The sequence below is a fragment of the Chlorocebus sabaeus genome, chromosome 12 (genome assembly GCF_047675955.1).
Source record: "Chlorocebus sabaeus isolate Y175 chromosome 12, mChlSab1.0.hap1, whole genome shotgun sequence".
Taxonomy (NCBI): Eukaryota; Metazoa; Chordata; class Mammalia; order Primates; family Cercopithecidae; genus Chlorocebus; species Chlorocebus sabaeus.
In genome coordinates this window covers 1,524,536-1,548,073 of record NC_132915.1, presented here as the reverse complement: position 1 = coordinate 1,548,073, position 23,538 = coordinate 1,524,536, and the positions used below count along the sequence as shown (strand labels likewise).

At 52.4% G+C, this 23,538-nt stretch overlaps 1 protein-coding gene across 3 annotated transcripts in view; it reads right to left on the bottom strand.

Annotated features, from left to right (window-relative positions):
* Positions 1-23,538, bottom strand: part of ERCC6L2 (ERCC excision repair 6 like 2) — a 175,716-nt gene that overhangs the window by 13,497 nt on the left and 138,681 nt on the right. Inside the window, exon 20 of one of the 3 annotated variants that reach the window (XM_037998710.2) lies at positions 2,633-5,303. The exons of the other annotated variants lie outside the window; for them this stretch is intronic. Coding sequence (XP_037854638.2) covers positions 5,297-5,303 — 7 coding nt within the window. The 3' untranslated portion in view covers positions 2,633-5,296. Of the gene's footprint in view, positions 1-2,632; positions 5,304-23,538 lie in introns of those variants that run through there. 3 annotated transcript variants of the gene reach the window in all.

Sequence of the window (23,538 nt, the reverse complement as noted above, 5' to 3'; positions counted from 1 at the left end):
TAGAGATGGAGTCTCGCTCTGTCGCCCAGGCTGGGGTGCAGTGGTACCATCTCGGCGCACTGCTACCTCCGTCTCCCGGTTTCAAGCGATTCTCCTGCCTCAGCCTCCTGAGTAGCTGGGATTACAGGTGTGTGCCACCACGCCTGGGTGATTTTTGTATTTTTAGTAGAGACTAGGTTTCACTATGTTGGTCAGGAGGCTGGTCTTGAACTCCTGACCTCGTGATCCGCCCGCCTCGACCTCCCAAAGTGCTGGGATTACAGGCATGAGCCACTGCGCCCGGCCAGAACCTCTTTAAATAAAACCTGTTTAAACATTCCCACTGCCGTAACCCTACCGGCCCTGACATGCGTATATTCTGTCAGTCTGTGGATTCCAGTACCACAGTGTGTGGCGTTCTCATTTCAAGGAGATCCAGGAATTTCGCTTCACCACTCCCTGGCTGTTTTACTCACTTGTGCACCTAAGTGGGTCCCTAGCAGGGAGTTGAGTCAAGGGACCCTTGCTTAGTTTTGTCAATCTTTATCTTGATGAATTTGCAGAATTGGCCAGACAATTTCAGAACAGATTTCTCACGGTCATCTTTGCCTTCTGACTTCTTAAATTTCTCCAAACTGGGGGAAATAACAGCAAACTTCAGTTTGCTAAACAAGTGGTCTTAATTGAACAAAAACTGACATTGGTTGAATAACAAAAGACTTTTCAGAATTCTTTGATCGTCAAAAAAAATCTACCCTCCTTCAATATTTGTAGATGTCCAGCAATATCCACTTTGTCTCTGCTAGTATTTTCCATTTTTCGTCCCTAGAAACTTCTGGAATCTGCTAGTACTCTCTACAGTACGAGTCTAAAACAACACAGCATTGGCCAGGCACCATGGCTCACACCTATAATCCCAGCACTTTGGGAGGCCGAGGCAGGTGGATCACGAGGTCAGGAGTTCGAGACCAGCCTGGCCAATATGGTGAAGCCCCATCTCTACTAAAAATAAAAAAAATTAGCTGGATGTGGTGGCACATGCCTGTAGTCCCAGCTGCTCGGGAGGCTGAGGCCTGAGAATTGCCTGAACTTGGGAGACAGAGGTTGCAGTGAGCTGAGATTGCACCACTACACTCCAGCCTGGGCAATAGAGCAAGACTCTGTCTCAAAACAAAAAGAAAGAAAAAGAAAAAAAGAACACAGCATGTAGAACCACATTGAAATTCATCCATGGCCACAGGTGTTTGGACGATGAGGACAGGAAAAGAGAGGCCTGTTCTGGTCTCCCTGTCTGTAGGCATTTGCTTCCTGACCGCTGTGGTGGCGTGGTGGCTGGGGCTCAGCCTGCGTCTCACCTACCTTCTGGCTTATCTCCCTGATACTCAGGGGCTGGGACGCTCAGCAACTTCACCAAACATTCTTGTACTTGAGCTTTTGCGTGTGAGTTGGAGTTAGCCACTCAGTTATATCTGTCACAGATTTAGAAGGTGAGAGCGGAGTGGTGTCAGTGTCTGCAGTTTTTTTGGCAAGTTCACGGGTATCTGTCTAGAAGGCATGAGGGCCTCTGTTTAGCTGGGCCATGTGATTTCTGGAGCCTGCAGCAGCCGTGACTGTTTCTGGATTACAGAAGAGACTGTTGCGTCTTGGTGGCTTGCTTCTACTGAATGGGTTTGGGAATCATCCCTGAAAGCTCAACCTCAAGTTGGTTTTTTTTAGCCCTCCCATCAATACTATCAGTCATTTTGCCTAATTAAGCCCAACTCATGTAAACCACCAGGAGTGAATTCTGTTCTCTGCAACTGAGCCCGCACTGACCCAGCTATTCTATTAGGTCTATTTTGAATGTCTGCTATGCGTTCACGTCGTACTAGACAAGAAGGGGCCATCAAAGAAGCACAACAATCACTTGCAATGTGCCACACTAAAGTGAATTCCATCCTCTCCATAGGCATATGAGCTAAGTACTATTATTACTCCTATCATACAGAAGAAGAAACTGAGTCACAAGTGGATTAAATGACTTGCCTGAGGTCTCACTCAAACAGAAAGAGGCAAAGCCACGCTCGTCCCTACCCCGTGTGGCTCCAGGTCCTACAGTCTTTACTGTCACCCTTGGCGACCCTCCCAATTGGCCTAATAGCTCGATTATTTTGCACAGAATTAGTCCAAACACCATACAGTTCACAGTTATGAAGTGATATCGGATGCTCTGATTATGAAACTACTATTTGTTCAGCTCAGTTAGAGGGTTTATAAATCACATCTGAAAAACTTCCAGAGCTCTGACAGTCTCAAACAAGGGTCATCAGAGACCTCACTCTGATTAGGTTTCTCCTCACGGAACATTCCCCAGCACCGCCCCTCATGAGAATGGTCCTCATAAGCAGCCCATTTGCTCTTAGGAATGGGTTTCCCATGTTCTGCACCCGAAGCCTGGAATCGCAACCAAATAGTTGCTATTGCAAAGCTATTTTCAGTGTGCTTCTGCCCAGGGACGGGAATGTGCGTCTTACACCCTGTCCAGTTTTTGCTTTCTTTGCAGAGGAGATTAGCGGTGGAGGCGGGGGCCATGGCTTTTCCCCTCAGTCCTCCATGAAGACCATTTATCACTATTTGAAGAGTTGTATGTTTCTGTGGTTTCTCTGTCCTCAGTTTGGAGTTGCAACAGACACTCAGACTTCTGCAAAATTCTATTTATTTTCCACATGGAATGCAATTCAACACTGATGGCTTCCATAGAGCTAAGTCACAGCCCTATTAGTAACAGAATCCTTGGAGCCCACTGGCACCTGCGGCCTTGCCATCGCGGGAATCGAGAGCTCAGGTCTATGATGTCATTTCCGTGTCTGAGCTCCTGCCCCTGGCCCATGTCCTGCTCCACCCACTACAAAAGGAAGCCATGCTAACTCGACAGAACTACAAAGCGCCAAAACCGTGCAAAAGAATGCAGCCCAGCCCGGGGCACAGCGCTCATCGGCTACATGTGAGATCCTTTCCCTGAGCGAGGCCTCTAAAAACAAGGTCAGTGGGAAAGCCGACGCTACCTTAGCCAGGGAGGGGCCGACGGCGCCGTGACAAACTCGCCAGCGGTTACCTCAGACAATGTAAATACAAACCTGGGGCTCATGTTTATTTAAAGTTATTGGCATCGGGCTCGTTCCTGGTAGACAAAGATGATCTTGTTTACGGTGGCATCCAGATGATGGACAAGACTCTGTATAATATAAATCCAGCTCTGCAGAGGGGGCCATTAGCATAAATGACTTCCCTCAAGCCAAACAAACCCTGCCAAGGCTCAAGCTGGAATTCATTTATTATACAGCTTCAAGTCGACTTGTCTCAACATTAAACAACTGCAGAATCAAAGGGGTAAAACTGATGGCCGAGGGCATGCCTCGCGTCTCCTTTCACTTCCAGCGTGGTTTGCAGAAGGCGTTTCTTGCTGGCTTTGTCATGCAGTAGTGTTCATTCTCTGCAGATGCCGTGGCTCTGGTCACCTCCCCATGAGGTGTGGCCGTGGCCCATGCACACGGACACGAGAGCCATGGGGGGCACGGACCACCCAGGAGTCACCATTGTCCTTGTGAAAGCCCTTGGCCTTGTGGGTAGGTCTGGACTTAGGAACCTTAGTGGGGTTAAATACATAGGGACAGATCCCAGGATTTCCGGGGAGATACACAGAGCTCCGAGGGCACCCGCGCCTGGCCGTGAGCTCTACCACTTCAGATTCAGACTTGCCTGGAATCGGAGGCCAGGCCTTCATGAGAATTGGTTCACACGAGGAACCGAAGGCCTCCCGGGAAAACTCACCTAAGGGCAGAGAGGATCTAGCCGACAAGCCAGGCCCAGAGAGGGCAGTGACTCCAGGTCACGTCTCATGACCACAGCAACAGACACTTCCACTGAAAGAGTCGTGCCCAGGGAGGACGTGACGCCCAGAAAAAGGGCATGAGGACATGAGCAGGAAGAACGCAGAGGCTGGCAGCCATTGCAGCTAGGAGGCCCCCAGGGAATAAAGAGCTATTGTTGGGGGACTGAGGGAGGGCAGGACTGTGTTTCTTGGAGACCCAGTTTCTCTGAGGGCTTTACTGCCTTTGCTGCCTGTTTCTCCTCTAGATAAGGTCTTTTTTTATTTTCTATTTTTTAATTAGAGATGGGTCTTGCTATATTGCCCAGGTTGGTCTTGAACTCCTGGCCTCAGGTGATCCTCCTGCCTCGGCCTCCCAAAGTGCTGGGATTACAGGTGTGAGCCACCATGCCCAGCCTGGACCACATCTTCTTCTGGTGTCCCTGGCGTCCTGCAGATAGTAGATTCAACACTGTGGAGTGACTCAGCACCAGTCCTGCCGCTTGCCTGTCTACTGTGGCCTGCTCTCTCTTGGCCACACCATCCTCTGTGCAGCCCTGGGGACAGAGACCCTCCTCACTCCCTGTCGTCTGCAGTCAGAAGGGGTGGAGCTGGCCTTTGGAGTCTTCTCTTGGGTGTTTACAGGCAGCTATGCCTCCTCTTTTTGGGAAAACCTCCCTGCAGGGTCAAGCCACCCCGAGAGGCCACCTTTACCACCTCTAATCTCTAGTGCCCACCACTCCCCTGTAGGTTGAGGCCTTAGGAACTGGAAGGTGGGTCTTTCTCCCCAAGCCAAGTCCCACTGCCACCCTGGCTACCCCGGCTGGCTTCACTGTCCAGGGGTCATGACTCTAGTGTCCCTCTCCCTCCCCAAACTCTGCCACACCTTGAGCTGCATCCACCCAGAAACGTTCTCTTAAACAGGAAACTCCACTCTCTTCTCTATGCCTCAGTCCACATCTTTACTTCCATAGGGACCTCTGGTGCTGTGATTCCTCCATTTCCTCTGGCCCCACTTCAATCTTTTCTTCTCAAGCCACTAATCGCTCCACCACACGGCCCCTTGCACCTCTGCCAGGGCTCACCTGCCCAACCTTCACTTGGGACCCGCCCCATGCTCCACCTTCTTTGCCCTCACACTTAGGCAGTGCAGGAGTTATCCAGTGCTGCTAACGAATCACCCCAAGGCCCTAACAGCTTAAGCCGACAAGCACATCATCTCACACCACATCTGTGGGCTCAGCTGGGAAGTTGTGGCTTGGGGTCTCTCGTGAGGCTGCAGTGAAGATGTCAGTCAGGACTGTGGTCAGCTGTGTGTTGGGGCTGGGGGAACTGCCTCCAAGGTGGTTCATCTCCACGACTGTGGGCAGGAGGTCTCTGTCCCTTCCCATGTGGGCTCTCCATATGGCTGCTTGAGCTTCCTTATGACATGGCTGCTGGCTTCCTCCAGAACAAGTTTGAGAAGGAGGTTTATGATCTGGAATCAGAAGTCACACATTGTTACTGCTGCTACATTTTCTTCATTTAAAGCAAACCGTGAAGTCCAGCCCCCATTCAGTGTGAGCGGAATTAGACTCCACCTTTTGAAAAGAGGAAGATCAAGGAATCTGTGGACACATTTCAAAACCACCACAGTTCACTTCATTCTTCTCCCACATGACAGCAGTCACCCTTCTTTCCTGCCCCCTTGACTGTAGCTAGAGCTGCCTTGTGAAGCCTTCACTCGAGCAAGCTCACCGTCCGCACCTCTGCTTCTGCCCCGGGCAGGGTAGCTAAGCCCTGATGGAGGCCAACCCCAGATGGCCACGTGGCCGTGCGGATTCGTGCTTTCTGCCCCACTGGGCTCCTTCTGCTTCTGGCCTTCTTCAGGCCCAGGTGGCGCCCACTGCTGTTCCCGGTGGCACATCCACAGCCCGCTTCTCTCCCAGTGCCCAGACACCACTCTCTGCCCTGCTCAGCGGCAATGTGCTTCCTCACACACGACCCCGTAGTGCAGACTGTCTTCCCGCACACACGACCCTGTAGTGTAGACGGTCCTCCCGCACGCGGTACTGCAGACGGTCTTCCCGCACACACGACCCCGTAGTGCAGACTGTCTTCCCGCACACACGACCCCGTAGTGCAGACTGTCTTCCCGCACACGCGACCCCGCAGTGCAGACGGTCCTCCCGCACACGCGACCCCGCAGTGTAGACGGTCCTCCCGCACACGCGACCCCGCAGTGTAGACGGTCCTCCCGCACACGCGACCCCGCAGTGTAGACGGTCCTCCCGCACGCGGTAGTGCAGACGGTCTTCCCGCACACACGACCCCGTAGTGCAGACTGTCTTCCCGCACACACGACCCCGCAGTGCAGACGGTCCTCCCGCACACGTGACCCCGCAGTGTAGACGGTCCTCCCGCACACGTGACCCCGCAGTGTAGACTGTCTTCCCGCACACATGACCCCGCAGTGTAGACAGTCCTCCCGCACGTGGTAGTGCAGACTGTCTTCCCGCACGCATGACCCCGTAGTGCAGACGGTCTTCCCGCACACGCGACCTTGCAGTGTAGATGGTCTTCCCGCACACACGACCCTGTACTGTAAACGGTCCTCCCGCACACACGACCCCGTAGTGTAGACTATCTTCCCGCACACACGACCCCGTAGTGCAGACGGTCCTCCCGCACACACGACCCTGTACTGTAGATGGTCCTCCCGCACACACGACCCCGTAGTGTAGACTATCTTCCCGCACACACGACCCCGTAGTGCAGACGGTCCTCCCGCACACACGACCCTGTACTGTAGACTGTCTTCCTGCACACACGACCCTGTACTGTAGACTGTCTTCCTGCACACATGACCCTGTAGTGTAGACGGTCTTCCCGCACACACGACCCTGTAGTGTAGACTGTCCTCCTGCACACACGACCCTGTAGTGTAAACCGTGTTCCCGCACACACGACCCTGTACTGTAGACTGTCTTCCCACACACACGACCCCGTAGTGTAGACAGTCTTCCCGCACATATGACCTTGTAGTGTAGACTGTCCTCCCGCACACACGACCCCGTAGTGTAGACGGTCTTCCCGCACACACGACCCCGTAGTGTAGACGGTCTTCCCGCACACATGACCTTGTAGTGTCGACTGTCTTCCCGCACACACGACCCTGTAGACTGTCCTCCCGCACACATGACCTTGTAGCGTAGACGGTCTTCCCGCTCACGTGGCCCCGCAGCGCAGACGGTCTTCCCGCACACGTGACCCTGTAGTGTAGACGGTCTTCCCGCACACGCGACCCTGTAGTGTAGACTGTCTTCCCGCACACCTTGGGGAAGAGGGGATTCTCTCCTTTTATTCGGGCTTGATCTTTCCACATCCTTCCAGCAGTGGTCACTGATCCCTCCCAGTCTTTCACCTTTCCACTGGCTCTGCCTTCCTGCCTCTCCTGCCTCATATAAACAAATTCAACTTTGCTCCAGATATTTTTTTTTTTAAAGATAAAACAAAATAATAATCCATCATTGGCCCAACATCCCTCTTCCACACCAGAACCTCACACCCACCCTTCAGGGACTGCCCTGTCTCCTGGGAGCTTCTAGAAAGAGTGGTCTGCACTCTTCCCCACTTCCCACCACCACCCACCTACCCACGCATGCCAACCTAGCCTCCACCTTCCTGGCTTCCATGATACCAGCTGCTCTGCCCTTATTCCAGCCGTTAAGGGCCACCACATGGCCAAATCCATAGATACTAGATTACTTGAGCTTTGTGGCCCCTGTGCCACCCTGGACACCTGTTGATATCTCTTTCCTTTTGGTACTTTCTCTCTCTTCATCTCTTCCCATCTCCTCTGGCTCCTCCTTCTCCCCACCACCTCATTCCTCTGCTTCTTTCTAGAATGTTATTGATCTCTCTGTGGGATCTCACCAAACTCATCCTTTATCCTTGCCCCAGCGTTCCTCACCTGCTCTTCTGGCCCAGTCCTCGTTCAGGTGCTCAGAAGCTATTGCCCGACTGCCCTGGCCCTGCTCCCACTCGGACATCACATGAACTTCCACCTCGACATGTGCCTGGCTCCATGCCCTTCCTGACCATGTTTCCTGCTTTGGTGGATGGCATCTCTCTCTACCTGGTGACTCAGACCAGAACCCGGGGGCCTTCTGTCTTCCCCTAAATATGACCAATCAGTTAATTTATCTTGGAAAATAAAACAAGACAATAATATCAAAAATAGGCAGAGGCTGTACGTGGCATTCACTGTCGCCTCCATCACCCTCCTCCCTGCTGATTCAGGCAAGGCCCCCGGCCTCTTTGGGCTACTGTTTCCTCGTATGTTGGCTGGAGATCATACCAAAGGTACCTCCCGGGGCTGCTGTGTTGATCACACAATCCATGCATGCAGGTGACAATAACAGCTCCAGCTGCTCTTCCTCTCCACGCACAGGGATGGGCACTGCCAGGCCATGCTACCTCAGGGCTGGCCAGCTCCAGAAGTGTTTGATGTTGGTCTGCAGTGACGTAAGTGTAGAAGGTGAGAGTAAGCATTTTAAACTACTACAGAAATTTGACAGGGTAACTTTATACCTTTTGAGTCTAATAATTTAAAAAAAAAAATGGGGCTTCACCTCATACCCACTAGGATGGCTACTGGGAAAAAGACATCAGCTAATCCGCATATTGGCAAGGATGTGAGAAACTGGAACCCTTGTGCACTGTCAGTGGAAATGTAAAATGGTGCAGCCTCCGTGGAGAACAGTATAGTGATTCGAGAAATGAAAACTAGAGTTACCATGTGGTCCAGCAATTCCACTTCTGGGTATGTGGTCAAGGCATGGCAAGCAGGCCCTTGAAGAGATATTGACACCCAAATTCAGAGCAGCACGAACACTCACGATGTGGACAACCCAAGTGTCCATCAGTGGATGAATGGAGAAATAAAATATGGAATATTATGCAGCCTTAAAAAGGAAGGAATTTCCAAAACATGCTACAACATGGATGAACCTTGAGGACATTATGCTAAGTGTAACAAGCCAGACACGAAGGGACAAATACCGTGTACTTCCAATTATGTTCGATACCTAGAGTTGTCAGATTCATAGGGACAGAAAGTAGAAGGGTGGTTGCTGGGGGCTGGGGACGGGAAGTGGGAGGTTGCTGTTAAATGGGTAGTTTCGGTTTTGCCAAAGGAAAGCATTCTGGAGACTAGCAGCGCAGCAGTGTGAGTGCATATAACTGGAACGTGCACTTAAATATGTTTGGGATGGTAAATGTATGTTATCTTACCCCAATTAAAACAAAAATTTTTGAAAAAAAATGGGACTTGTATTTTGTATGTCTTTTAAAGTTGTATTAGTCTGGTAATTTATTTTCCAAAAGTTTCAGTCTAAGGATTAGAAACAAAAGGAGTCCTTCACTGCACATCACAGATGCTTCCAGACTCACTGCCCTGGCTCAGCTTCTCCTGGGTTCCTCACTGGTTTGCTGCTCCACTCTCCCACCTCCTCAACCCATCTCCTAACCTCTGGCCACAGTGATCTTTCTAGAGCAAGCTTAACTTGTTGCCTATCTTGTCCAGTGTTCCTACATCCAGGAAGAATGAGGAAACTGAAGTACACAGACAAGTGAAGGGTGAAGATGATGCAAAGGAGTTTATTGAGTGTTAGAACAGCTTAGAGGAGACCCACAGTGGATAGCTCCCCTCTGTAGGCAGGCAGGTCATTCTGTCGAGTGTTCAGCTCTCAGCAGAGAGGAGTCCCTGGAGAGGGTAGCTCCTCTCTGCCCAGCAGGTTGCCCCACCCTCTCTGCAGATCTCTGAAGCTATCAGTGGAGAGGGTAGCTCCTCTCTTTGACTGACCATCCCAACCTCTCCCTGCCATCTTCTGTCTCTGGCCATCGTTTACCCTGGCTGAGCACCAGGCTTTTATGGCCCTCAGAGGGGAGGAAGTGCCTGCTAATTGGTCCATGAGCAGCCAGGGGCGGGCTCAGAAGAGGCACCATGAATCTCCATTCTGGTCATCGGGACTAGTGGCCCAGCCCCTAGCCTTCAGGCCCTCCCTGCCCTGAAGGAGGGGTCTTACTGGGACCCACCCCTTTCTGCCCAGGAATCTGTCTGCCTCCTGCTGCAATTCATGGCCCCGGGCTCAACACCAATCCTGCTTGGAGATCTGAGCAGGGGTTGGGAGAGGAGAGAGGACAGGCAGTGGGATCAGACACCCCTGAGCCTACAGGGATGGGGGCGTGGTGGGGGAGATGGGGGAGTCCTTCCCAGGCCCCCAAGGGTGCAGGCTACAGAGATGCCCAGGTCCTGTGCCTGGGAGGGCAGTGGCAACTGTACCCAGGGAGCTCTCCCCTCACCATCTCAGAAGGGGCAGGGCTCCCACTTGTCCCTGGCTCCTGCCTGCTCCGTGGTGCGAGTGGCCCAGGTCTCCAGCAATGGGTCACATGGTTGCAGCTTCATGCAGGAGGGCAGATCCTGCCTGCTCCTGGCTCCTTCCAAGAGCACAGAGAGGCTCGGGTCCACAGCCACAGTTTGGGTGGTTGTAGCCCCATGTAGGAGGGTGGGGCCCCCGTCCACAGCTGCAGCTTGGGCAGCTGCAGTGGCACCCGGGAAACTCCTACCCAAACTCAGAAGGGGCAGGGCTCCCACCAGCTTCATGGAGTGTGCAGCCCCAGCTGCTGCTTGTGGGGAGCCGGCTGCAGCCCGAAGCCTCTACATCTCACTCACTGCCCTTTTGCTCATAATGCTCTTGCTTGTTTGTCAAAGACCGCCTCCCCCAGGAAGCCTTCCCTGAATGTCTAAGCATCACTATCACAGATCATCCCACACCAGCTTCCTTTGCAGATTTAAGAAGCTGTAAAAGCAAGAGTTCCGGCACTTTGATGGGCACTGAGAGGGAAGCTTTAGGCAAGTGGGCCCCCTGGCTCTTCTCACGGGATGCCTGGAGGGCCCTCCAGTCACTTGCAATGTGTTTGTGTCTTCCGCCTACACTTACAGCTTCCTCCAACATCCACGTTTGCAAACCAGAGCAATACAGGTGTCCTTCAAAGCCTGCACAGGTGCTGGTGGCATCAGACAAGAGGGTCCACGGTGAACACTCTGGCGAACGTCAGCCGGACCCCCTCCTGTCCTACCCTGAGTGCGTGCAGCACTGAGATGGGAGCACAGAATGCTTGCCTTCGTGCCTGAGAAGATGAATGTACCTTCTTTCAGCCTGGGAGAATGGCAGCATCTTGCCAGGCCAGGCTTCTGATGGGTTTCCCAGTGACCGGAGAGCAGCGGGGCTCAGAGCTGGCAGCCACCCGGAGCACCTTAGCTGCTCACTCACATAAATCCTGGTGTAGACAATGAGCCCTTCATTTGCAGGTGATGTCCCTGCACCAGGCCGGTGATGGTCCTCCTGGCCTCCTGAGCCCCGGTTTGCTTTCCTCCATTCTGCAGTGAAATCTCCTCCGCCTGTGACCAGGCTCAGTCCAGATTCTGCACTGGGCGTCTGGATTTGAATCGAGTGTGGAATCCCCCAAATAAGTTGTTTCTCAAAAAGCTGCCAGAGGACAACTGCAAACAGAAAGGAGCATCTCCTTTTATTTCACGGATAGCAACAGAAGGGATAGTGTTCTTCCAAGACGTAGCTCTTCTTTCCTGGCCACCCAGATCCCAGCCTCCTGGGGGTGATGACTTTGGGTTTTACTTTTTGTTTTGTAAACAGCAAAAAACCTTCATTATACATAGACCTATTGCAGAACTTAAGAATCATTTATGGCCAGACATGGTGGTTCACGCCTGTAATCCCAGCACTTTGGGAGGCCAAGGCAGGTGGATCACCTGAGGTCAGGAGTCCAAGACCAGCCTGGCCAACATGGTGAAAACCCATCTCTACTGAAAATGCAAAAATTTAGCCAGGCATGGTGGCGTGTGCCTGTCATCTCAACTACCGGGAGGCTGAAGCATGAGAATCTCTTGAACCTGAGAGGCGGAGGTTGCAGTGAGCCAAGACCACACCAGTGCACTCCAGCCTGGGCAACAAGTATAAAACTCCATCTCAAAACAAACAAACAAACAAAAAACAGAATCATTTATGGTTTCCTGCAGTCCTCTCAGGTATAATATGTCAGATTCAAACTGGAAACAATGACTGGGCCTAAATCCTAATGGAAAGTTTCTTGTGGTTCATATTTTTGACTGGTGACTGGCAGGTTTACACAAATAAATGAATATTATAATTCGGTAGATAAGCAACTACATTACATTTATAGGATTTAAGCACTTTCCATGAAAGCTTTGCTCCAAGGAGATGCCTCTGGTACAGGCTGCTAATTCACCAACACACGAGCCTGGAGGCCTGGGTTTGACATTAAACGAGTCTGGGCCGTGCCTCTGTGGGGGTTCCTGCTTCAATGGGGAAATAGAAAATGCTTGGTAAGTAGAAAGAGTCATTGTTGACATTTTTAAGCCAGCTGGGAGCCTCGAGAATTTGAAATTTGACCTACATACAAGGGAATGGACCTTTCACAGAGTATGAAGTGCTAGGTGGGGTTTGTAGAGGACAATGGCATGTTGGAGATGGCCAGCATTGCATCTGGGCCCACATAATCCCTCCCCAGCTTTGCCGGCTCCAGGTTCCTGGTGAGGTGCCAACTGGTTCTCAGTTGCCGCAGGTGTGAGGGGTGGCTTCAAGTTTTTGTGGCTCTGGAGTGTGACATTCCTGGTAGATGAAAGGGCTCCTGGAGGACACCCACCAAAGCGGAGGCTGCGTCTGAATGAACACCAAGAAGCAGGTGCGCCAGGGAGGTGTGGGGTGGGAGGCAAACTCTGGATCAAGGCAAAGGTAAATGAGTCAGCGGCGGCCCTCCAGCCAGCTCATGCCGGGTTCCTAGGAGATGCTCCTTGAGGATCTACCACTGACATAGATGGTGAGGCGCAAGGAGGCTGTGGAAGAGGATGCGGAGGAAGGCGCTGAGGATGGTTTCCATTTGTAGAGCTGATTCTGCCTGGCCCAGTGGCAGTTGCCCCACATGAATGGAGCTGCTCTTTCCTGGGGGTTTCCAGTGGAAGGCATGGGAGTGGCTTTTCAGATCTGGGGTCCCTGGCCTTTCCCTGATGAAGGGAGGTGTGTGGGGTGCTGGCCTTGGGGCTCAGGGTAAATGTGGAAGGTTCCAGTGCGGAAGGTGAAGCGACCGGGCCGGGGATACCCGGCCACAACCTGGAAGCTTTGAGGAAGGGAGATGTGGAAGCACTTCCCGTTCCCTGCCTGACGGGCTTAGAGACTGACCCATGCCATGCCAGCCACCCACAGGTTGAGGGCTTGTGATTTAAATTGTTCTACTTTTCTTGTCTGCAATGTTGTCCAAAGTCAGAGGGATCTAAATTTTTTAAAGAAGGGGTGGGAATGTCTGTGTGCTGTTCACACGGACGCAAGACGGTCACTCAGGCTGTGCCCAGCAAGCAGGAGGGCTCCCAGACCAGGCCTGTGGTGGTAGGGTCAAGTCTGCAGTGCCCAGGGTCAAGCTTGAGTTCCTGCTAAGCTGAACTAGGCAGCGGGTCCCCAGGGATGGTGGGAAGTGATGAGGGCTCAGGGATCTGCCCACTTACTCTTTATTTGCAAACAGTATGTAAACACACATGCGAGCTGTTGCTGCCCTCAGGGCGCTGGCACGCTGCCACCCCAGCACCTGGATCCTGGGGCTTGGGCGCCTCGACTTTATAGCATTTGGAAAGCAACTTGATTGGAGCAGGCTGTGGACTCTGCTGATGCCGGGAAATGATTTTCTCTTGGATGGAAGCCCTACTTTGCTTGTTGGGAAAGGGACAGAGTTTGTTCTGGCTGAGCACCAGTGGCAGACACATCATGTTGGTTACTTTGGATGCCTGGAGGCCCCAAGCACAGACCTTTGGGTGCCCTTGGTATATGAGGAACAATTCGGACTGTGGCTGAAGTGTCACCTCCTTCGGGAGACCTTCCCTGACCACTGTTCCTTAAAAAACAACCCCCCCCCAGCTGGGCACGGTGGCTCACCCCTGTAATCCCAGCACTTTGGGAGGCCTAGGCGGGTGGATCATGAAGTCAGGAGATCTAGACCATCCTGGCCAACATGGTGAAATCCCGTCTCTACTAAAAAATACCAAAAATTAGCCAGGCATGGTGGCAGGTGCCTGCAGTCCCAGCTACTCGGGAGGCTGAGGCAGGAGAAAGATGTAAATCCGGGAGGCGGAGCTTGCAGTGAGCTGAGATCGCGCCACTCACTCCAGCCTGGGCGACAGAGCGAGACTCCGTCTCAGAAAAAACAAAACAAAACAAAACCCAAGCCCAAAGAAACAAAACAAAACAACCCACCCTGGTCCATTGTATTCGTACCACTTCACTCTATTTGGAAATCTTTTCGCTGAATTTCTCTCTCCATCAGACAGCGGCTCCTAGAGCACATCGCCTTGTTTGCATGGACGTGGCTCTAGCCCAAGTCCGAAAACAGTGCACGACACACAGCAGGTGCTTTGGAAACTGTGCCATGAATGCAGGCTTTAAAATGTGTCCGGGACTTGTTATTTAATCAGGTATGGGCAGACGCGGGGACACCCAGATGGCTGTCCTGAAGGAAGATGCTTTTATACTCGCAGGTCCCTGGAAGCAGGGGCGCGGCCTGCACCAGGGCCTGTCCGGAGGCACCAGGGAGGGTGGCAAAGGCTTCACCGCGGTTTGGTTTCCCGGAAGGAATGAAGGCTCAGGGGGTTGCGGATCGGATGGCTTGAATGCATGAGGTGCGCCCTGGGCTGTCCTGTGGGCCGGAGCTGTCCCGGTTTGTCCGGAGGTTGTTCCTTCCGGGGGGTCTGTGGTCTCGCTGGAGCTGCGGACCTTCGCGGTGTGTTATAGCCTTTTTTTCTTTTTTTTAATTTTTTTTGAGACGGAGTCTCGCTCTGTCGCCCAGGCTGGAGTGCGGTGGCACGATCTCGGCTCACTGCAATCGCCTGACCGCATCATCCGCACGCTTCGGCCTCCCAAAGTGCTGGGATTACAGGAATGAAAGTATGACAGCTCTTAAAGATGGCACGGCCCAAAGCGTGAGCAACACCAGCATTTATTGTGAAGAGCGAAAGAACAAACCTCGGGCAGCACAGAGAGGAACCCGAAGGGCTCCGCTGCCGGCTGAATGGAGGGGCCAGCTTTTATTCCCTTATTTGCCCCGCCCACATCCTGCTGATTGGTCCATTTTACAGAGTGCTGATTGGTCCATATTGCAGGGTGCTGATTGGTGCATTTTACAAACCTTTAGCTAGCTACTGAGCACTGATTGGTGTGTTTTTACAGAGCACTGATTGGTGCATTTTACAAACATCTAGCTACCCACGGAGCACTGATTGGTGCGTTTTACAATCCTAACTACAGAGTGCTGACTGGTGCATTTTACAATCCTCTTGTAAGACAGAAAATTTCTCCAAGTCTGCACTGGACCCAGGAAGTCCAGCTGGCTTTACCTGCCACTGGGATTGGGGCAGAGGAAGGCTGCCTTCTGGAAGTGTAAAAGACAAATAGAGGAGGTGGCTGGTGTCTGGGCTCTGGACTGGTCAGCTTGCAAAGCAATGGCACACCCAACAGCCAGTCGTTTGCTTTCTGGAGGACTCAGCTAACTCTGGGAGGGGCAGTTCCTTCCTAAGTCCACAAGGCCCCAAGGATGAAGCAGCATAAAATCAGTAGAAAAAAACAAAACAAAAAAACCCATGATCAATACAGAATGACTCTTTGACATGTGCGGCAATGTAAAGATTGTGCATGCAGATGTTTAGGTAAATATGAGAACCAAACAGACGTGAAGTAAGCTAAGACGACTTGGTGTATTATTCGATTTCCATTGGTCCTGAAATCAACACGTTTCCTTTGGGTGGTTTTGCAAAAGGAATCCCTCAGTGGGGAAACAATCTCTTCTGACACCCACCTCCGGAACTTTTTGTTGGAGTACAACATACATTCAGAAAATCACATTTATCCTCAGTTAGAGCTCATGACTGTTCACAAACTGGACACATCCAGGAAACCAGCATGCAGACCAGAGCGGTAACGGCAGCTGGAAGCCTTCTTGTATTCCCTCTTTTTCATCTGTATACCTGTATCCTAACTTCTTAACTAACTTATCCTAACTGTACCATCCTTTTTTTTTGAGATGGAGTCTTGCTCTGTCACCCAGGCGGGAGTGCAGTGGTGCGATCTCAGCTCACTGCAACCTCCGCCTCCTGGGTTCAAGCAATTCTCCTGCCTCAGCCTCCCAAGTGGCTGGGATTACAGTCGCGTGCCACCACGCCCAGCTAATTGTTTGTATTTTTAGTAGAGACGGGGTTTCACCATGTTAGCCAGGATGGTCTCAATCTCCTGACCTCGTGATCCACCCACCTTGGCCTCCCAAAGTGCTGGGATTACAGGCGTGAGCCACCGCGCCTGGCCCCTCATCCTAACTTCTAACAACATAGGTTAGTTTTGCTGGCTTTTCCCTTCTTATAAATGAATTCAAATTGGGTCTAGCTCATTGTGTTTTCACAAACTGTATTTGTGAAATTCACCCACATCATTGCCTACGGTTGAAGATAGTTCATTCCTGTTGCTGTGCAGTATGTGTGAATACATCACACAACGTATATGACCTATACGCACCCATTCCAATGCTAAGGTGAATGTGGTAAATTTCTAGTTTGGAATGGTAATTCCTTCACTGACTTTTTGCCTGCCGGTCTGTGTCAGTCTTTTAGTTGCAAGAAAGAGAACTTGCTTTGGACAACCTGACTCAGAAAGGTGGGTTTACTGGAACCATTCTGCGTAGCTCATAGAATAGAAGGAAAAGGGGAACAGCCAGGCTTTGGAAGGAAGACGATCAGGGATGCCCTTACTAGGGGATCCTGGTGGCAAGAACCCGAGGACAACCTCTCTGAGACGGAATGGCAAGTGGTTCAACTTGCCTAGAGCAGGGTTCCTACCTCTGTTGGGGGGACCCTAGTGGTCCCCAGGAATTTTAGAGTGTGCCATGGAGGAGAACAAGACCTGGGGCTCAGTCAGTTGGAAAACTGGTTTAAAAAGGTTACGCCTCTCAGAACCTTTCACAGGAGAGGGCACAGTCTAACCTTGAGGAAAGGATATTCCTGAACTTGACTTTTCTCATGGGGCATCTACTCACATCTCAAGGGCACTCGTGCTCCAAGAAACACAGCTTGGGAAAATGCTAAGCCAAAGCCGAGTGAACAGAGGGGAGAGGTGGAAAATACGTTTTGGCCTGCATTTTTAATGCACAGATAGGGATTTTTTTTCCCCCTAGAAAATAGGAAACTCTGAAAGCAGATACTCAGTGTGACCCTTGAGGAAGAGCCGTCTGGCAAGGGAGAGTGTTACAGTTTGCAGGGTGCCTTCGGGCCCATTGTCGCATCCGTTCCCAGGGGTGGGTGGTACGGGTGGGAGAGCCCAGATGACGGAACTGACCGCCGATGCCACGCGCTCCTAGAAAGCGGAAGATCCAGGGCACGGTTAGAGTCAGACCTAGGCTCTCGCGGAGAACTGCATCGCGCTCCCGGCTCTGCCGCCTCGGTGCGGGCACCGGGCTCTGCATGAGGACTGGGAATGTGAGTCCCGGGCCTGGACGGGCGCCCTGGGAGCCAGCCTGGAGGAGAACGAGTAGACGGCCGAGGAAGCTGCCAGGGATGCTGAGAAAGGGCGGCGGGGGCCTCGGAGGGAAGCTGGGGAAACGCCGCGGGGGCAGCCGAGGCCGCCGGCGCCCCGGGAGAAGGTGCAAGTGCAGCGGCGCTGGGGGCGCGGGCGGGCGCTGGGCCGCGGCGGGGCCGGCCTGGGGGTGCGCCCTGGGCTCCTTCTGGACCCGCCCGGCCGCGCAGGGGCTCGGTTCCGCCTCAGCTCCCAGCCGGGCCGCCTTCTCCCAGGGCTCGCGCAGCCTCCCGCGCCCGCAGGGTCTTTCCCCCTCCCATCCCTGCCGCCTCCTTTCCCCCCGCCCCGGGGCCTGGGCTCGCCCCGCCCGCTCCCCCGCGTCCACTTCGGCGTTCCCGGTTCCGCAGGCGGCCTGTCCTGCCAGCCCCTCCGTCTGCCACCTGCTTTGTGGGGAACTAGAGCACACACCACACACGGGGGGCGGGAGCGGGGCGCGGGGGGTGGGTGTTGGGGGCGGGGCTGTGGTGTGGTGTGCGTGTGGGGTGTGTGGTGTGTTTGTAATGTAGTGTGTGTGGGGTGTGTGTAGTGTGGCGTGCGTGGGGGTGGTGTGGGGTATGTGCGTGGTGTATGTGGTGTGTGTGTGGTGTGTTTGTGTGGTGTGCCTGTAGTGTGTTTGGTGCGTGTGTTGTGCTATGTGTGTGGTGTGTGTGTGGTGTGTTTGTAATGTAGTGTGTGTGGGGTGTGTAGTGTGGCATGTGTGGGGGTGGTGTGGGGTATGTGTGTGGTGTAGTGTGGTGTGTTTGTGTGTTTGTGTGCGTGTGGTGTGTTCGGTGCGTGTGGTGTGTTTGTGTGTAACGTAGTGTGTGTGGGGTGTGTAGTGTGGCATGTGTGGGGGTGGTGTGGTGTGTGTAGTGTGGTGTGTGTAGTGTGGTGTGTTTGTGTTTGTGTGCGTGTGGTGTGTTTGGTGCGTGTGGTGTGTTTGTGTGGTGTGTGTGCGTGTGGTGTGTTCGGTGCGTGTGGTGTATTTGGTATAGCGTGTGTTGTGTGTGGTGTTTGTGTGTGTAGTGTGTGCGGTGTGTTTGTAGGGTGTGTGAGCTGTGTGTGGTGTGTGTGTGGGGTGAGTGTGCCGTTTGTGTGTAGTGTGGTGTGTGTGGTGTGCTGTGTGGTGTGTACAGTGTGGTGTGGTGTGTATAGTGTGGTGTGTGTGGTGTGGTGTGTGCAGTGTGTTTGTAGGGTGTGTGTGGTGTGTGTGCTGTGGTGTGTGTGCTGTTTGTGTGTGTGGTGTGTACAGCGTGGTGTGGTGTGTACAGTGTGGTGTGGTGTGTATAGTGTGGTATGTGTGTGGGATGTGTGTGTGGTGTGTGTGTGCTGTGGTGTGTGTGTGGGGTGTGTGTGTGGTGTGTGTGGTGTTTGTGTGTGTGGTGTGTACAGTGTGGTGTGGTGTGCCTAGTGTGGTGTGTGGTGTGTTTATAGTGTGGTGTGTGTGGTGCGGTGTGTGCGGTGTGTTTGTAGGGTGTGTGTGGTGTGTGTGCTGTGGTGTGTGTGTGCTGTTTGTGTGTGTGGTGTGTACAGCGTGGTGTGGTGTGTACAGTGTGGTGTGGTGTGTATAGTGTGGTATGTGTGTGGGATGTGTGTGTGGTGTGTGTGTGCTGTGGTGTGTGTGTGGGGTGTGTGTGGTGTGTGTGGTGTTTGTGTGTGTGGTGTGTACAGTGTGGTGTGGTGTGCATAGTGTGGTGTGTGGTGTGTTTATAGTGTGGTGTGTGTGGTGCGGTGTGTTTGTAGGGTGTGTGGTGTGTGTGTGCTGTGGTGTGTGTGCTGTTTGTGTGTGTGGTGTGTACAGTGTGGTGTGGTGTGTATAGTGTGGTGTGTGTGGTGTGTTTGTGTGTGTGGTGTGTGTGGTGTGTACAGTGTGGTGTGGTGTGTACAGTGTGGTGTGTATTGTGTGGTGTGTGCAGTGGGGCGTGTGCAGAAACTACAAGCCCCTGCTCCGCGTGGGGTGTGGAGCAGATGCCGCGGAGGCCACCTGGCCGTGGGCGCTGGCACTGGGGACGCGCTGGCCCAGAGACTCCGGGCTCTCCCGCGTTTCCCCCCCCGCTCCGGCCCCACACTGAGTTCCGAATCCACCTCCTGGGCTCCTCGCCCTGGCTGCCAGGCCCAGAGCCTTCTGCGGGCAGCGAGCTCCCGCCAGGTTCTGCCAACAGCGGCCCCGGAGGGCGGCGTGGCGGCCGCAGGTCCCAGGACGGGAGCCTGTTCCGGTCAGCAGAGCCCCAGTAGCCCCGGGGACTCCCAACGGTGGCCGGTCGTGTTCAGTTTTCCAGTTTGCTTCCTGCACTCCCCGGACCTGTCTGCCCGCCCAGGGCCGGCCGGTGCATCTCGGGAATTTGAGTCCAGCTCTCCGGGAGGCCCCAGGGCCAGGCAAGTGCAGAGGTCGGTTCCACTCCCCAGGGCCCCCTCTCCAGCTTCCAGGACCTTGGTTCTCAGAACCCTCATGACTTCTCTTTGCCCTTTAGAGACCTTCACTGCTTCTATCAGTCACCATATCTGAATCCTGGCTTGCCGCTCCATCCTCCAGTATGGACCAACAACAGGAGATTCTATCTGAGGTTGGAGGTGTGTTTCCCTGACTAGACTCTAAATACAAATCCTCCACCTCTCCATCTGTCTCTCCAGTCATCTCAGAGGCATGGTCTTAACAACACCGTGCACAGTTCCTTGCAAGTTGAGGAGTAGATCCAAATGCTCAGTTCTAAAATTCATTCTTATTGAAGATGACTGGTGGAAATATCAATGCAAACAAAATGAAAAAGTTCAACAATGATTAATACTACGTTTCAACAGAAGAATAAAATCATCTTGATAAAATTTTAATTGGCAGAATTTGCCTTGGGGAACTTTATGCAGGGGAATCTGTGGGTCTGATGTGTGATGGGCTTTGGATGTGTTGTGTAGCTCAGTGTCCCTTCCTGCTACACCTAGTCATCTCCAGAAACTCAGACCACCCATCTACTAAAGGTGGGTGGATGAGCAAGGGGGCCTCGGTGGCATTCCGGATCACACCAAACCTGAGCTCCACTGCCTGACCCACTCGGTGTCGCTGTTAACAGAAACTCACTGCCATCCGGCCTCAGGCCTGCCTCCTTCCTATAGAACTTGACACTGGAAGCACCAGGTGAGCTGGACCTGCTGCTGCTATTGCACTCCCACGATGCAGCCTGAGAATGAAGCCCGCCGGAGTGAGAGAAGAGCAGACCTGAGTGGTGAGCTGGAGACACAGGGTGTGGGTGGTGTCCCTTGAGCTTCGACACCATGCCACACCTGAAACCAGCCTGACATCCATGATTTTGCTTTTTGCTTAAGCCAGTCTGTGTCATTTTCAACAAAAGAGTTCCACTAGATATGACAGATTTCTCTAGAACACCTAAGAAGTGAAAGACCTGAAGCTATTGCAATGGTTCAGGAACTAGGACACTGGTAGGAAACTGGAAAGAAGGCATCAGAGTTAAGGAAATATTTATGAGGTCAACTCGAAGTCTCGGTTACTGAGTGAATACAGTGGCTAAGAGGAATGGAAGCATCCAACCAAATAAAAAAAGATGGCGCTGAGATTTGGGTTACCAGGTCAATGACTGATGCAATGCCATTAACTGAGTTAGGAGTCTCAAATACAGAAGGATGAGTGCAGAGTTGAGGATGAAAAATTCTGCTTTGGACACAATGAGTGTGAGGTGCCCAAGGTTAACCCAACGGGATGCAGTCACACCAAAGCAACAGGGTGTGCACCTGAAACTCACAAGGGTGATCGGGCTGTGGTGAAGATTCGTGATCACCCATAAACGAATTCATTAAAAGCATGAGAGTGGAGGGGCCCCTAGAATATGGTGGGTGCATGAGACTAACCCTAGATTGGGGATAGCTCCCTGGGAAATCCAAGGGACAAGGTGAGGAGGAGGAGCCCACCAAGGAAACCAGAAGAGGTCCAAGGACGGCAAGGAGCACAGCCTTCAAATCTGGGAGCCAACTATCCAAGAAAGGAGTGGTTTGCTGTGGATGCCATGGGTCACTGCGTCCCATCTAGGAAAGCAAGTTGAGTTCTCTCTTGAATACACTGGGATTGATTACCCAGACTTTAAAGAATCTGTCCCCGACATCCCTTCATTCACTCTGCTCTTTACCTTCTCCTCTTCCCTGGTCACCAGCACCTCTGCTAAAGGGTGGAGAAAGGAACTTCTGATCAGTTACAGAAAAACTTTAGGGTTACGTGGTGCAAGCTGCTCTGCCTCTGTTTGTGAAGAAATTAGACTATGGCCAGCCATGGGAGTGGGATCATTTTGGTTTCTGGAGCAATAATTAGTAGCAACTTTTAGAGGTGGTCATTTCGGTTCACTTCTGGGAAGAATTCGTGTTTAAGAAAAATAGATGCAAAGTTACTAAGTACACCTGATATTTAAACAATCTCCAGCAGATAAATGCTGATACTGACACTCTTACTAGAAAACGAGAAATATCCATCTTGAGGAAGAGAAACGACTTTTGTTGAGTTATGCTCCCGGGTCCCCTTTCACTGGAGGGATATCTCAGCTTGCGGAGCCCCTGGTTACTGCACTCCTCGGTTCCAGAACCCAGCAATTCCTATCATCACGATTGTTTCAAGTCTCATCCAAGCCCTGTATATTTCAGGTCATCCTTAATTTCTTGTTCTGTACCCAGAGGAGATGAGGAAAACCTTTTAAGTCTCTATGAGAGGCAAACACATCCTCCTCACTGCCCTAGCCCCATGTGATTGATGAGGCAACTAAGGAAGAGAAGTAGGTACTTCTGGGACGGGAGGAGCGCAGTGCTGAGGAACTCTGAGTTCTATTTGGAAATAGCACTGATTTCTTAGTATACTCTTTTTGGTGTTAATATAGAAAATATCAAAAACACAGTTAAAAGAATGAAGCATGTCTACACACACGTGGCCAGAAAGCCTGACCAGAAGCTGGTAGCAGTGACGGATGACAGTGCTTGTCCCTGGGCTGAACAGTGGAAGAGTTAGGGGGGAAACTGCTCTTTGAGACCCTTTCAATTTCATGTTATGGATTTATAGATAGATGAATTAAACATTATATAAAAAAGGAATAAAACCATTGGTAGGATCTGTATTCCAGGAAGAAAAAAGCATATTACATAATAGGTCAATCAATGCACAGAAATAAAAAAAAGAATTTAACTAGAGCCTATGCTAATCATACATCCCTTCCCTGTTCCAGAGTCCTGTTGTCTCTGGGGTCTTGGTCCATCTTATCTAGGCCATGGAGTGGTGGGGTGGGGATGCTGCTAATTCCTAGGCAGGAAACAGGGGCCAGTTACCCTTGTGGTGTCATTTCTGGGTCCTGGAAAGGAGACCACTGCTGACCCCTGACTCACCAACCACTAATTACTGATGGAAATCCCACCGGCCTCCCTGGACAAAGGCAGCCTAGACCTGGACTCATTCACATGCAAAGGAAGTGGCCAGAAGAGCCTGCTGTTGGCAGGGGTGAGGGATGGGAGAGCACGCTAAGTGGCCTGTCTGTGGGGGAGGGAGAGGATGCAGCAGCACAAGCCGGCCTGAGGTTAGGAGCCTGCGGTGTCTCCAGGAAAGCAGAGGCGGCTGTGGGGGGCGCCCGGGCTGAAGAGCCAAGTGTAGAGACTGCTTCATCTTGTCCATCTCCAGAAACTCAGACCACCCATCCACTAAAGGCAGGTGGATGAGCGAGGGGGCCTCGGAGGCATTCCAGATCACACTGAACCTGAGCCCCACGGCCTGACCCACCCAGCATCGCTGTTAACAGACGCTCGCTGCTGTCTGGCCCGGACCCCGCTGGCGCTGCGGGTCCTTCCACCCCAGTTAGGAAGGGTCATGGTTCCCGTGGAAACCCCTGCCAGGGTGAATAAACTCGGCGTGGGGCTGACTGGCTTTGGATTACTCCGTTGCTTACAAGCCGAGTTCCGGTCTGTGCCTCAGTTTCTCCCTCTGTAAAACAATACGAATACCGGCCCAGAAGCATTGTTGGACAGATTAAACGAGAAAATCCACTGGAAGTGTTTAACAAATGACGCACAGTAAGGGCT